This window comes from Bubalus kerabau, chromosome 7, assembly GCF_029407905.1.
Source record: "Bubalus kerabau isolate K-KA32 ecotype Philippines breed swamp buffalo chromosome 7, PCC_UOA_SB_1v2, whole genome shotgun sequence".
Taxonomy (NCBI): domain Eukaryota; kingdom Metazoa; phylum Chordata; class Mammalia; order Artiodactyla; family Bovidae; genus Bubalus; species Bubalus kerabau.
In genome coordinates this window covers 39282343-39296508 of record NC_073630.1, presented here as the reverse complement: position 1 = coordinate 39296508, position 14166 = coordinate 39282343, and the positions used below count along the sequence as shown (strand labels likewise).

Sequence of the window (14166 nt, the reverse complement as noted above, 5' to 3'; positions counted from 1 at the left end):
TTTCCTTACCTGGTACCAGGAATATGCGCGGTCTGATGGGTCAATGAGAATGGTGATGATCTTGGCTTTGGGGACCAAAGAAGCCGCCCTTTTAGGAGCTTCCTCTGAGTGGAAGTAGTTGGCACTCTTCTCAAACAGAAAATCAGTGGTAACATTAGATGGGACTGGGAAGAAATCCATATACCTAGAAAGGGAATATTTCTCAAAATGAAACTCTGGTTTATACTCATACACTGGTGAGTCAAAGATGTTAAAGGTGTCCCACAAACAAAATTCATTTGTTTCCTAAAAAAAAAAAAAAAAAAAGCTTTTTCTTTAAGGCATTTGTCCCCCAAGCCTGTTAGCAAGGAAAAAACATACAGAACACTAATAGTGTATTTTCAAAATGCTTTTCTAAATACATTTTCTTTGTATTCTACTTAATATCAATAAAAAGGTATGGGAAATAACAAAAATGTAGATACAAAGGGATCAAGTGGCAATAATCAACCTAACTATATAAAATGTATCTAAAAGCAGAAATATTTTACTGCATGAGCCTCTGGAGCCAGACAAATATGAGTGCTCAACCAAAAAGAAAACTGGATCAAAACAAATAGTATGTCTACTGTGGCGGATTCATTTTGATATTTGGCAAAACTAATACAATTATGTAAAGTTTAAAAATAAAATTAAAAAAAAAAACAAATAGTATGTCTAGTTCAAGGCATTTTAAACAGACTTAGACAAAACATTTTTACCTCATCACAAGAAAAAATAATTGCATTCCCACCAGTGTGTTGCCCTTACATTCAACTATAAAGTGTGTCAAAGGGCAGAACAGATGTGGTGTGAAAAGACTGCCTGTTTGCTTATTTTTTCACATAAAGAGCCACTTATGTTGTTTAGAATAATTCAGTTCAGTTCAGTCACTTAGTCGACTGGCCAAAGTATTGGAGTTTCAGCCTCACCATCAGTCCTTCCAATGAACACCCAGGATTGATCTCTTTTAGAATGGACTGGTTGGATCTCCTTGCAGTCCAAGGGACTCTCAAGAGTCTTCTCCAGCACCACAGTTGAAAAGCATCAATTCTTCGGCACTCAGCTTTCTGCACAGTCCAACTCTCACTTCCATACATGACCACTGGAAAAACCATACACTTGACTAGACGAACCTTTGTTGGCAAAGTAATGTCTCTGCTTTTGAATATGCTATCTAGGTTGGTCATAACTTTCCTTCCAAGGAGTAAGTGTCTTTTAATTTCATGGCAGCAATCACCATCTGCCATGATTTTGGAGCCCCCAAATATAAAGTCTGACACTGTTTCCACTATTTCCCCATCTATTTCCCATGAAGTGATGGGACCAGATGCCATGATCTTCGTTTTCTGAATGTTGAGCTTTAAGCCAACTTTTTCACTGTCCTCTTTCACTTTAATCAAGAGGCTTTTTAGTTCCTCTTCACTTTCTGCCATAAGGGTGGTGCAATCTGCATATCTGAGGTTATTGATATTTCTCCCGGCAATCTTGATTCCAGCTTGTGCTTCTTCCAGCCCAGCGTTTCTCATGTTGTACTCTGCATAGAAGTTAAATAAGCAGGGTGACAATATACAGCCTTGACGTACTCCTTTTCCTATTTGGAACCAGTCTGTTGTTCCATGTCCAGTTCTAACTGTTGCTTCCTGACCTGCATATAGGTTTCTCAAGAGGCATGTCAGGTGGTCTGGTATTGCCATCTCTTTCAGAATTTTCCACAGTTTATTGTGATCCACACAGTCAAAGGCTTTGGCATAGTCAATAAAGCAGAAATAGATGTTTTTCTGGAACTCTCTTGCTTTTTCGATGATCCAGCAGGTGTTGGCAATTTGATCTCTGGTTCCTCTGCCTATTCTAAAGCCAGTTTGAAAATCTAGAAGTTCACAGTTCATGTATTGCTGAAGCCTGGCTTGGAGACTTTTGAGTATTACTTTACTAGCGTGTGAGATGAGTGCAATTGTGCAGTATTTAAGCATTCTTTGGCATTGCCTTTCTTTAGGATTGGAATGAAAACTGACCTTTTCCAGTCCTGTGGCCACTGTTGAGTTTTCCAAATTTGCTGGCATATTGAGTGCAGCACTTTCACAGCATCATCTTTCAGGATTTGAAAGAGCTCAACTGGAATTCCATCACCTCCACTAGCTTTGTTCATAGTGATGCTTTCTAAGGCCCACTTGACTTCACATTCCAGGATGTCTGGCTCTAGGTGAGTGATCACACCATTGTGATTATCTTGGTAGTGAAGATCTTTTCTGTATAGTTCTTCTGTGTATTCTTGCCACCTCTTCTTAATATCTTCTGCTTCTGTTAGGTCCATACCATTTCTGTCCTTTATCGAGCCCATCTTTGCATGAAATGTTCCCTTGGTATCTCTAATTTTCTTGAAGAGATCTCTAGTCTTTCCCATTCTTTTGTTTTCCTCTATTTCTTTGCATTGGTCGCTAAAGAAGGCTTTCTTATCTCTCCTTGCTATTCTTTGGAACTCTGCATTCAGATGTTTATATCTCTCCTTTTCTCCTTTGTTTTTCGCTTCTTTTCTTTTCACAGCTATTTGTAAGATACTTGTTAGAATAATTATAGAAGTTTAAATAGTACATATTCCCAGATATGAAATACTGTCAAATATTCTAAGGTTAGGTTCTGTGTCCTTAAGTGAGGTGGGATTTGTCACCAGCAGAGTGAAGACAGGAATACCTACCTGTAGCCTGAAGCACAGAAATGTAGGATGTAATGGAATTTGTATAATGTGCCATTTGCACAAAATGTCAAATAAAAGTGAATTCAAGCATATGATGATGGGTGTTTCTGAAGCATCAAAGAACATCTTTTAAAGGCAAAGGGGCCTTTTTAGAAAGGACGTGCAAATTTAACGTTTAGGGTTTCTTACATTTTATAACAAAGGAGGCCTCACCCTCCAGACCTACACTGTCTCTAATTCATAAGCCACAATGATTTTGAGCTACCAAGACAAGGTAGTTCAATAATTACTGAAAAAGAGAGACATTAACACTGATGTGGTGAGTTCTTTTTGCAGTGTGTTGTTTTCTTCCCTTCACACAATAAAGCTCCTAGAAGGATTCCAGTTGTTATCATATTACATAATTTGGCTGGTGCAACAAAGTGATGTCTTCAAACTCAGCGCAGCACAGAAATCATCTTATATTTTTCTGGAGATTGCTTTGTTGGTCATATGTTATGCTGGCGTTCCTTTTAGGGGTAAAGACATGTAAACATTTCTGGAAAGTTTGATCTGCTATCTGTTCTGGTATACACTGTGTTAATAGAAGGTGCCAAATTTTAGGACATTTTTTAATTTAGATGCCCACACTTGTTCTGGGGGTGCTAAGGTCATGTCAAGTGTCTTAGTGGTATCTTATTTGGTCCGAGCTTGCTTATTCTGAGAAAGGATCCAAAAATTAAAAAAGAGGGCAGGAGGTACTGAATTCAGATAACTTTTAACTTCTGAAAACTGTGCCACCTTCCTGGTAGTCCTCTATACCTACGGCACTTTAGGCCCTGAAATTGTCCTCAGGCAGTTCTGGATCTTGGACCTAAAATGTATTGATTTTGTCTGACTCCAGAGGCTCATGGAAAAAGCAGGGGCCAGTTCTTGTTTGCTTATGTGCCCACATTTTTCTAAAGTACTGCTGGTACTTATGGGCACTTGAAAAGTGTTTGCTGAATACACAAGGTGGTAAAGAATTCAGCTTCATATTTCCAGGGTGGAAACAGGTCCACATATGGAGAATGTGAATTCAGGTTATTCAAAGAATTGGTGAGCAAAGTAGAGTGGTTTAATAATTTGGGGGTTAAACGTCAAAGGCCTGCCTCATTTAAGCTTTGCTACTCCCATAACCATTTCTGTCCTTTATCAAGCCCATCTTTGCATGAAATGTTCCCTTGGTATCTCTAATTTTCTTGAAGAGATCTCTAGTCTTTCCCGTTCTGTTGTTTTCCTCTATTTCTTTGCATTGATCACTGAGGAAGGCTTTCTTATCTCTCCTTGCTATTCTTTGGAACTCTGCATTCAGATGCTTATATCTTTCCTTTTCTCCTTTGCTTTTCACTTCTCTTCTTTTCACAGCTATTTGTAAGGCCTCCCCAGACAGCCATTTTGCTTTCCATGGGGATGGTCTTGTACAATGTCTCCTGTACAATGTCATGAACCTCCATCCATAGTTCATCAGGCACTCTATCTATCAGCTCTAGTCCCTTAAATCTTATTGGGCTCCAAAATCACTGCAGATGGTGACTGCAGGCATGAAATTAAAAGACGCTTACCCCTTGGAAGGAAAGTTATGATCAACCTAGATAGTATATTGAAAAGCAGAGACATTACTTTGCCAACAAAGGTCTGTCTAGTCAAGGCTATGGTTTTTCCAGTAGTCATGTATGGATGTGAGAGTTGGACTGTGAAGAAAGCTGAGCACTGAAGAATTGATGCTTTTGAACTGTGGTGCTGGAGAAGACTCTTGAGAGTCCCTTGGACTGCAAGGAGATCCAACCAGTCCATTCTAAAGGAGATCAGTCCTGGGTGTTCTTTGGAAGAATGATGCTAAAGCTGAAACTCCAGTACTTTGGCCACCTCATGTGAAGAGTTGACTCATTGGAAAAGCCTCTGATGCTGGGAGGGATTGGGGGCAGGAGGAAAAGAGGACGACAGAGGATGAGATGGCTGGATGGCATCACTGACTCGATGGACGTGAGTTTGAGTGAACTCTGGGAGTTGGTGATGGAGGTGAAGGAGGCCTGGCGTTCAGCAATTCATTGGAAAGAGTTGGACACAACTGAGTGACTGAACTGAACTGAACTGACTCCCATAACAGCTCAGCACTTTTTCTTAAAACTGAAAGATGTAAATTTAGCAACACTCCACATTTATTTGTTTCTGGGTTGACCCTGTATTTCTAAGTGATTTTACTCAGAGCCAGATTAAGATGTTTAGGGTTTCTAAATGTTAGCAGGGCTGTATGGCCCTCCATGTGCTGCTCCAACCATCCACTGCCTCCTCAAGTAATTATAAAAAATAATACCAAACCGTAGAATATAAAACTTAACTGTATGCCTACATCAAACATTTTTCTTAGAAATTCTGATTGTAAATCTTGGCTATTTTTAATCAAAGATGGAGTTTTCTCATTTTCATTTGCCCTGCTTTGCTTGTGTCCTAAGCCTGTGTTTAGGTTGCCTGATAGGGAAGCCCTGGTTTTGCCCAGTTCTCCAGAAAGAACAGATCCATGTATCCAGGTTAATTAACTGTGCCTGGGCTAATTCTGTAAGTGACCTTGGCACGCTGAGACACACAGACTTCAACCTCGTGGATCTGTTGTCTCAAAGGGACTGCTGAGGTGCTGACACTTCAGGGAGAGACAAGGCCAGTCTAAGGACTGAATACGTTTGCTGTCCTTGAGAGCCAAGCTCTAGTTATTGGTAATAGATTGATATTTACAGTTATTGTATTAATTGCCTTTTATAAGTGCATAATTTGTCAATCAAAAGTGTTTGCTACTGCTAAGTCACTTCAGTCGTGACTGACTCTGTGCGACCTCATAGACGGCAGCCCACCAGGCCTCCGCGTCCCTGGGATTCTCCAGGCAAGAACACTGGAGTGGGTTGCCATTTCCTTCTCCAATGCATGAAAGTGAAAAGTGAAAGTGAAGTTGCTCAGTCATGTCCGACTCTAGCGACCTCATGGACTGCAGCCTACAGGCTCCTCCGTCCATGGGATCTTCTAGGCAAAAGTACTGGAGTGGGGTGCCATTGCCTTCTCCACAAAAGTGTTTACAATTGGGGTATTTTTAGCAAGTTATCATTAAAATCTTTAATTGCTCTTTCATTTTCTACTTATTTATGCCATCTCTTTGGGGACCACTTAAGGGACTGTTCATTCCTGTTATAGTCCCTATACATATTACTGTCTTTGGAACAGCTTTTTTTTTTTTTTTTTTTTCAAAAAATGAATATTCTCTCAGATATTCTTAAGTCCCAGGGAATCTAAGTATTATTGCATTCCTCTCTACTTCCAAAGCAGTTTTTAATCAACCCCTTTAATCTTGATGTAAACAAGGACTAAATTTTTTATTCTGCTGTATACAAGCATATTTATTTGAGTCAGTGGGAACACAGCAGCTGAAGTAGTTGATGGATCCTTGACTCTCACAGCTATTATTTAATACTACAAAATTAATCAGTATCAACCAGTGTGCTGAAGAATTGGCAAGAAAATGTATAATAATTAGAATATATATAAATCCTAGTAGGAGCTCAGCTTATACTCAATCCATTTCTTTAGCTTTCCATTTGGACTGCTCACAAGCAAACCTTGAGGGCATTGATACATATAAAATAGAGATCATGCAATCTGACAACAGAAGTTAATATATTAAACCTGTATGCTAAACTAAGCTCTGTTTCAGCTGTATGTCTGATTAAAGCAAGCCCCTGGGCTAAGAGGCCCAGGGTCGTGCCCACGGTCCACCAGGCTCTGTGGTGTCTTTATTGCCCTGCTGCACGCGCCACTCCGGCCAACGACACCTGCCCTCCCCACACCTGCGGCCCCTGGTGAACAGCGATGCCCGTATTGTTAATGCCAGTTTCAGACAAGCACGTGGCTGAGAAAGGAATTTTGGATTGATTCCAGCCTGGCAACTTGTCCTGAAACTGCTAGTTTAATCTCTGTGGGACCAGAAGCTTGAGGGGCAGGCAGAGAAGGGTAGAGACAGCCGTGTCAGCAGCCTGGGCCCTGCATCAGGCCAAGGGGCTGTGAAACCTGTTCTACCCACGATGCTGACTGAAATAAACGCTTCCAACTTAAAAAACAAAAACAAAAACAAAAAAAACACAAAATATTTATGTTCATGCTCTATAGTTGTTATAAGAATTTACTTTTACACCACTTTCTGCACAGAATTTGTACATTAAAGACTTGTAGATACATTTTAGGATTAACACATTTGTTTGTAACACCTATTCCTCCTACGTTACATATTTTGTGTATAGTAGACATTTTAAGTTTTAATTTTAATTAACTCTTTTCTTCAGATGGCTGATATGGTTCTAATTTCAAAGGCCCAAAATTAAATTTTGTATATTGTTGATAGCTTTTTAAAAATAGCTTTCATTACTTATGACATGCATACACATGTCTAACTTTATTTATTTACCTTTTGTACCAAAGTAAAATAGTATATTATATGTGAACTGTAGCATCACTTTGATGCAAAGTACATAAGAACAGAAAATTATGAAAGTGTTTTCTTAAGAGTAGAGAAAAATGAAATTCTTGTGTAATAGGTATTTCTCTTTTTATTTGTAATTACCATCAAAGATAATTAATGCAAGTTAAAATTACACATGAGTCTCTTGAGGTGACAAATCCCTTCATAAACTGAGAAAAGTTTGTTATGAATAATTTCTGTGTTCCTTCATGTTATTTAATCAAGGCACAGAGATAACTACTGTTTGAGGCTAACAGACTTAAATGTTGATTATAAGCACTAATTTAATACTGTGCACAGTACATATACTTTTAGATTTATACTAATAACCCATCTTACCAATCAATCCCCCTGTGGTAGTTATTTCTATTAAAGAACTGTACCTCCTCAAAGGTTTTTGGGCTGGGGGAGTTACTAAGGATGGAAGGATGCATAACCAGGAACAAATACAAAGCAGTGGTTCCTGAAAAGACAATAGAGGTTCAGAGATTAATTGAATGAAAACAGTTTCCTACTATTAGCATTTGAGTTGTTAATAAACTGTATTACAATGATCCAAACAGATACATATAAGTAATCCTTGAATTAAAGTGAATAGATAACCAGCATCTTAAGAAACGAATTTTAAAAAATGAGGACAGTGTTATGTGAGAAAAGGCCTGTTGTAAGACCTGCAAGAACAGGCTTTTGACCTCAGTTCAGTCATTGACTTTGGCTTTTTGCTTTCTCTTGACTTATTAGTGGACAATCGCCTGCTTTAATCATTTGTTAGGCCTTCTCTGAGGACAAAAAGACATACTGTGCCTGAAGATATTTTGATATTAATAAAGTACCATGTAAATGAAAGACATCATAATTTAACATAAGATATTATATTATTAATACTTGGGTTCCCCTATAAAGTTCCTCCCAAGGCCTATGAAAGCTTACTAATTTGGGACAGAATGTAAACTTTTAACCAGTTTGTTCAAGTTTGAATGAATTGGTGACATAACACAATTTGCATTTTTGGAAAGAGGGTGGCATATCATAGGTACCCATATAGATTTGTTAAAATAACTCTTGTCAACAGCAATATTGTCTAAAACAATGAGTTGGAAGAGGCAGTGTTCCTAGATTTTATCTGAACCAAACAATGAACATTTTATCTACAATCATAGATAACTATAGGGAATGAAACACAGTAATCTATGCCATACAAGGTAAAAATGATCTTCACAAACTCGACTTAAAACAGTGGTTCCCAAACTTCAGCATGCATCAGGTTCACTTGAAGTGAAAGTCAAAGTCACTCAGTTGTGTCCGCCTCTGCGACCTGGAATTCTCCAGACCAGAATACTGGAGTGGGTAGCCTTTCCCTTCTCCAGGGGATCTTCCCAACCCAGGGATCGATCCCAGGTCTCCTGCATTGCAGGTGGATTCTTTACCAGCTGAGCCACAAGGGAAGCCAAAGAATATTCTTTACCAACTGAGCTATTAGGGAAGCCCCAGGTTCACCTACAGGGCTGTTAAAACAGAGCTGGGCCTGATCCCAGAGTTTCTGATTCAGCACACTTCAAGAATCACTGAGTTACAAGAAATATGGGACAAAATCAAAAACTCGTTGGGGAAAAAAATGTTCCATTACTTGAAAGCCATAGTAAAGCTTTCTAGAGCATACTTCAGAGTCTGATAACTTCTAGGATCAAGAGTTTTATTTCTAGCACTTACCAGCTGTTTGAACTTGAACAAAAAATATATGACCTGAGTCAGTGTTCTTATCCGTGTAGTGGGGGAGAAAATACTTAGCTATCATGGCTTTATGAGGGTCAAGTGAGGTAATCTCTTTAAAAATAGTTAAAAAGCTCGATATCTGAATATTGTAAGGTATTTTTAAAAAATAACATTTTTGTGCTAAAATTCAGTAATGCATTTAAAACAATTGAACAGAATATAGTGTTTGTAAAGACAAAAAGAATATCTATTACAATATGAAAGAAGAAAACAGGGTAATCCTTTCTGAGATCAACTGATAAAATTCTTTTCTGAATTTTATTTTTAAGAATTGTATTACATCATATTACTTGCTTTTAATAGCATGATAAGCATTAATAAGACAAGCAAAAAAAAATGAAAACAATCTAATTATCTGCCTAGTCAGTAAAGGCATACTGTAATTTATCAGTGGTCAAAAAATTAAGTTATGGTTTCTGAATTCTATCTTTACCTACTCATATTCTTGGGTCTGAATAAACTGTCGTGTGTGTGTGTATTTCAACAATATAATCATAGACACAAAACCAGGAATTCAAAAATTAAAAAAAAAAGCTTCAGGTTTTCTGTTTTTGTTAGTTTCAACACTAAAAATATTTGAATATCCAGATGACTATACCTTTATGCAAAATTATTCAGAAAAATACTTTTGGCAAAACTAAAGATTAAAAATAAAGCTAATTAATTTTTGTGGAATTGATACAAGAAGCTATGTCTGTCTACTTAAAAAATAACCTCAAAAAATATCAATAGATACAAAAGCAATATGCTAAGTGAAAGAAGTCCAACACAAAAGATACTTTATATTTCCATTTATGTGAAATCCTAAAAAAGCCAAAACTACAGTGCCAGAAGGTGGTTTTCTGTGACTAAGGACTGGTGAAGGAAAACTGACTAGAGAAAAGACACGGAGAAACTTTTTAGGGAAACAGTAGTGTTCTAAATCTTAAATGTTGTAGTGGTTGCACCACTGTGTACAATTTCTAAGATTTACAAAACTATGCATTTAAAGTTGGTGAATTTTATTGTATGTAAATTATATCTCTATAAAACTGAGAAAATTTCAATTTCTATAAAAAGGATTTAAAAATTCCCTTCCAAAGGTAAATGTCATATACAGATTGTAACATCAACATTTGGAAACCCAATTGAGCTGAAGATGACAAGTAATGATTCTGCCATGTAACCATGACATTAAAATGTTTGCATATCTAGCGCAACACAAGAGGAAGCATATCCTGCAGGGCTTTCTGAGGCAAACTTCATCTGCCAAGCTTCCGAGAGAAGATGCGACTGTTAATGACAAAGCTATGTGATGACAGTGGGAATTTGCTAAAGAAACTTTAGTGTAAATGTCTTTCTAGTTGCTTCTTGACTGTAAATAAGGACAAGTGAGATAAATAAGGATAAGAGAAGTACCTGCCATATTTATTATTGTTTTCAGATTGATATTTGTAAATGGGACTAAGAGAAAATGAATAGGTTAACTTAACTGTGTATATTACATAGAATTCTCCCAAGTTATTTCTAGAGAAATAAGGAAAGGAAATGTATTCCCCTTAGAAGGGATATGAAATGGCTGCTCTCTGTGAAGCTAGAAACGAAGAGCCCCAAATAATTTATCATGCAGGATACAGCTTGAATGTCTGGCATTTTTAAAGCTTCCACTGGGCTTCATTTTAATACTGTTTCTTACAGAAACAAGAAGTTCATGGGAAAAATTGCACACCAACTTAAAAAAAGGTGCCAGAGATTTCTTCTGGGTATGAATAAATATCTTTCTTAACACAAAGTAACACAAAGTTTTGTTTATGCTTGGGAATTCTGCTTGTCAAACATCCTTTATAAACTTTTGGAAAATAGTCATTTCTGCAAGAAATAGTTTAGAAATAAACTGTATCAGGAAGATGTCAGGAAAAGGATAAATTTCTGGAAGATTTATAGGTACATATATGTGTCCACCATGGATTTGATGAAATCTTGTAAGTCACTCTTCAAACACAGGATTAGTTTTGATTTTAGAAATGTTAATAACAGCAATTTTCAATTAGGATCTTTGGGAAAAAAGTAACAGTCGCCACCAAATTGACTGCTTGATATTCCAACTATGTAATATCTATTTTCATCCTTTTGACTTAAAAAAAAATCAGCTCAACAAAGAGAATAAAATATTATTCATTCATCAATATTTATAGGGAGTTTGAGAAGTCATTGTGGCAAGAATTCACTGTCTAGTCATCAGGATTTTTATACATGTTGATTACAACATAAAAAGTTCTCACCAGTTTTCTGGGGTCCTATTACCAAGAATTTTGGTAAGCGATCACAGGTTTTTTCTTTAGACCAAATGTCTCTGTGGCGTTTGTCATCACAAGGATTCTAAACAGGAGAAAACAACAGAGATGTGTATTTTTTGTGGCTGCCCGTTGTGTGCTAGAGTTTTTCAGCTTCTGTCCTTGAAAAGACATCCCCAGAAACAAGGCTATGGTGGCTCCCTGTTTTAAACGAAAGTCGTAAAGTGGCATCCATGGAGGATTTCAAATAAATCCTTTTCCATCCTGAAGGTGAGTGTTGACAGAGGAGGTGAGGGAGGGGAGACATGTCCATTATGGGTCAACAGCTTCATAGCACTGAGGGTTTAATTATTTTTTTCTGCTATTGGCGGTTCTATGTCTTGATTGTGTGTGTGTGGTTTAAGTTTTAAAATAGTGAGCTTGTTGGGCAGAGGCTGTGCTTGCTTGCCCTGCTAACCTAGAAGAAGATACACTCTCAGCACTGAAATATATAAGGTATCAGATTTTTATTCTAAGTAAATTCGAGCTTTCCTGCTGTGCTTCAAAAGGAGATGGATCTGGTCATAATAATACTGTTTAAAGAGAGCAGATTCCTTTCAGCTGCTTTCAGAGGTCAGTAAATGTATGTCTAAAACTATAACTTTACAAACTATGATGCTAAAAAGCACTAAATTTCTGCAAAAGGGTAAAATGAGGGTGAATTACTACCTTAGGGAATCTGCTTTTGGACAATAGTACTTAAACCAAACTCACTGTGCAAACTGCATCTAGAATATCCTTAATTTTAACCACTAGCTGCATATTACCTAAACAATTATGGCCCTTTCAATACTTTTCAGGAATAGGCAAATGGGACAGTGCTCTATTTCTATTCAATTAATACTACATGTGTAGTTAAACACACCTGCTTATTTAGCATAAACAACAGATTTTAAGACTAAGGTGAGGGTATTTTTTTTTTTGGCTCTTGTTCTAGGAAAAAAGTGGTTTCAACTGAAATAATAATGATTTCCATTTTAAAATAAGGTGTTAAATTAGCAGGAAAGTTTCATATCTTTCCAGTGGCTGACACTTGGTGATGTTCTGTAGTGGTTAAGATAAAAAGATGGATGTTTTAAAAATCTTAACTGCCAAATAGTATGCAGTGATATTTCTACAACCACCGACTTTAACCTACTAAAATATGTAGTTATGTTTCTTCTAGGGGTTATCTGTTTGTGCCTATGAGGCAATTAGCTCAAGTTCACAGATAAATGAATATAAGTGCAGAGCTTGCTGCAACTTCAATCTGTGGAATTTACTGAGTTCTACTTCTAAACAACAACTTCTGAAGATCGTTATTATTATACCATCAGCTCTGTCAGTAATTCTCATTTAGAACAGTGATTCAGAGTGCAGTGTCTGGAGCCATGTGGCCCAGAATTCATTTCCATTCTGTCACACAATAGCTGTATGCCTCTGCTTAGGTGTCTCAGCCTCTCTGTGTTGCCCCAGTTTCTTTATCTGTAAAATGGGGGGTAGTAACTATACCTCATAGGGTAGCTGTGAAGACTGAATGGATGAGCATATGTAAAGAACTTGGTCAGACAGATGACAGGCACTATGCAGCTACTTGCTAAGATTATTACTTTCCCTGGGTCGTGCGGTGGGCAATAAAGCTCAAAGTGTGTTTCTGTAATTCTAGGACACGTAGAGTGTAAGCTTGGAAATCTGGGTTATGCCTGGAACCATTTGAATATGCCATATTTACGAGACATTTTCTCTCCAGAAGCTCAGTGATTTTGCTTCTAAACATTTTCCCCACGTCCAAAGTAATACCTGACTAATGCTTTTGCCTATATTATGCAGCTGTCGTGACCCTGTGGTTCAGAGGCAGATAGCAGTTCTGAACTCTCCTCACCTGCCCCTTTAATGTTGTTTAGTCACGAGAGGTATACGGATATGTTCAAGGCTGACTCCCTGCCTAACACATGCCTAAAACCATTTTCTGTTGTGTCAACCTATTGCAGTCTGCAAATTTATCCCTCACTCCTGATTGAAAATAGGACATCCACTGACCCTATCACTGAGCTTTCAGCATTCATAGTTTCTAAAGGGCCTGGGAACAGAGAAGCTGGCCCACTATGAAGTTTCTCAAATCTACTAACATTTCCAAAATGTACATTATCTCCTCCCACCTCCACCCGATGCCTTCACTTTTCAGATTTGTATTAACTCATAGAACATATGTTTGTGGGATTAATTAATTTTACCAATTATTGACCCAATCTTACCTGCCAGAGAGGGTCTTTTTGATCAGGAAAGAGCTCAAAATACTTGTGAGCCAGCTGCACTGGAGGCAGAGTCTGAAGTCTCAAGTTGGTCCAGCTCTGCACGAAGTTGGCCAGGTTGACAAATGTGTATAATCCCAGCCGGTCATTCCCGTAGTTAGACAAATGGGTCATGAAAATGCTGATCTGAAAAAGGCAAATGAACTTCAGCATAAACACAAGTTATTTTCACCCTAGGGGGCAGTGCAACCATAGCAATGCTAGTTTTTCTAAAGAACTCTTTGCATAGGGTTTCAGTTCATGACAGTTCATGAAATGTTTTGGAATTTTGGACATATCTCAGATATTCTCACTGTATTAATGCCCTATGGAGGATGTGTTATTAGTAAGACTTGGTGAGCATTTTTTCTGAGGTTTTAATGGATTTCATAACAAAAAATGAGTCCAGCTGCCATAGCCCCTGTTAGTACAACTAGACCAATGCTGAACAACATGTCCTAGATGTTCACACATAATGGCTTTCTGATATGTGAACTATTCATAATTTGAGGTAGTAGGAGGGTGGGATTTTGTAATATCAGTCAACTTAATTTGGTTTGTAACACAGTACATAAAATT

The 14166-nt window shown here is 37.6% G+C and overlaps 1 protein-coding gene across 1 annotated transcript in view; it reads right to left on the bottom strand.

Annotated features, from left to right (window-relative positions):
* LOC129657658 (bifunctional heparan sulfate N-deacetylase/N-sulfotransferase 3) overlaps positions 1–14166 on the bottom strand; it is a 189921-nt gene that overhangs the window by 24814 nt on the left and 150941 nt on the right. The window contains exons 7-10 of the mRNA XM_055588036.1: positions 13552–13734; positions 11267–11363; positions 7572–7695; positions 10–184 (exon numbers count right to left, since the gene is read on the bottom strand). Coding sequence (XP_055444011.1) covers positions 10–184; positions 7572–7695; positions 11267–11363; positions 13552–13734 — 579 coding nt within the window. The remainder of the gene's footprint in view (positions 1–9; positions 185–7571; positions 7696–11266; positions 11364–13551; positions 13735–14166) is intronic.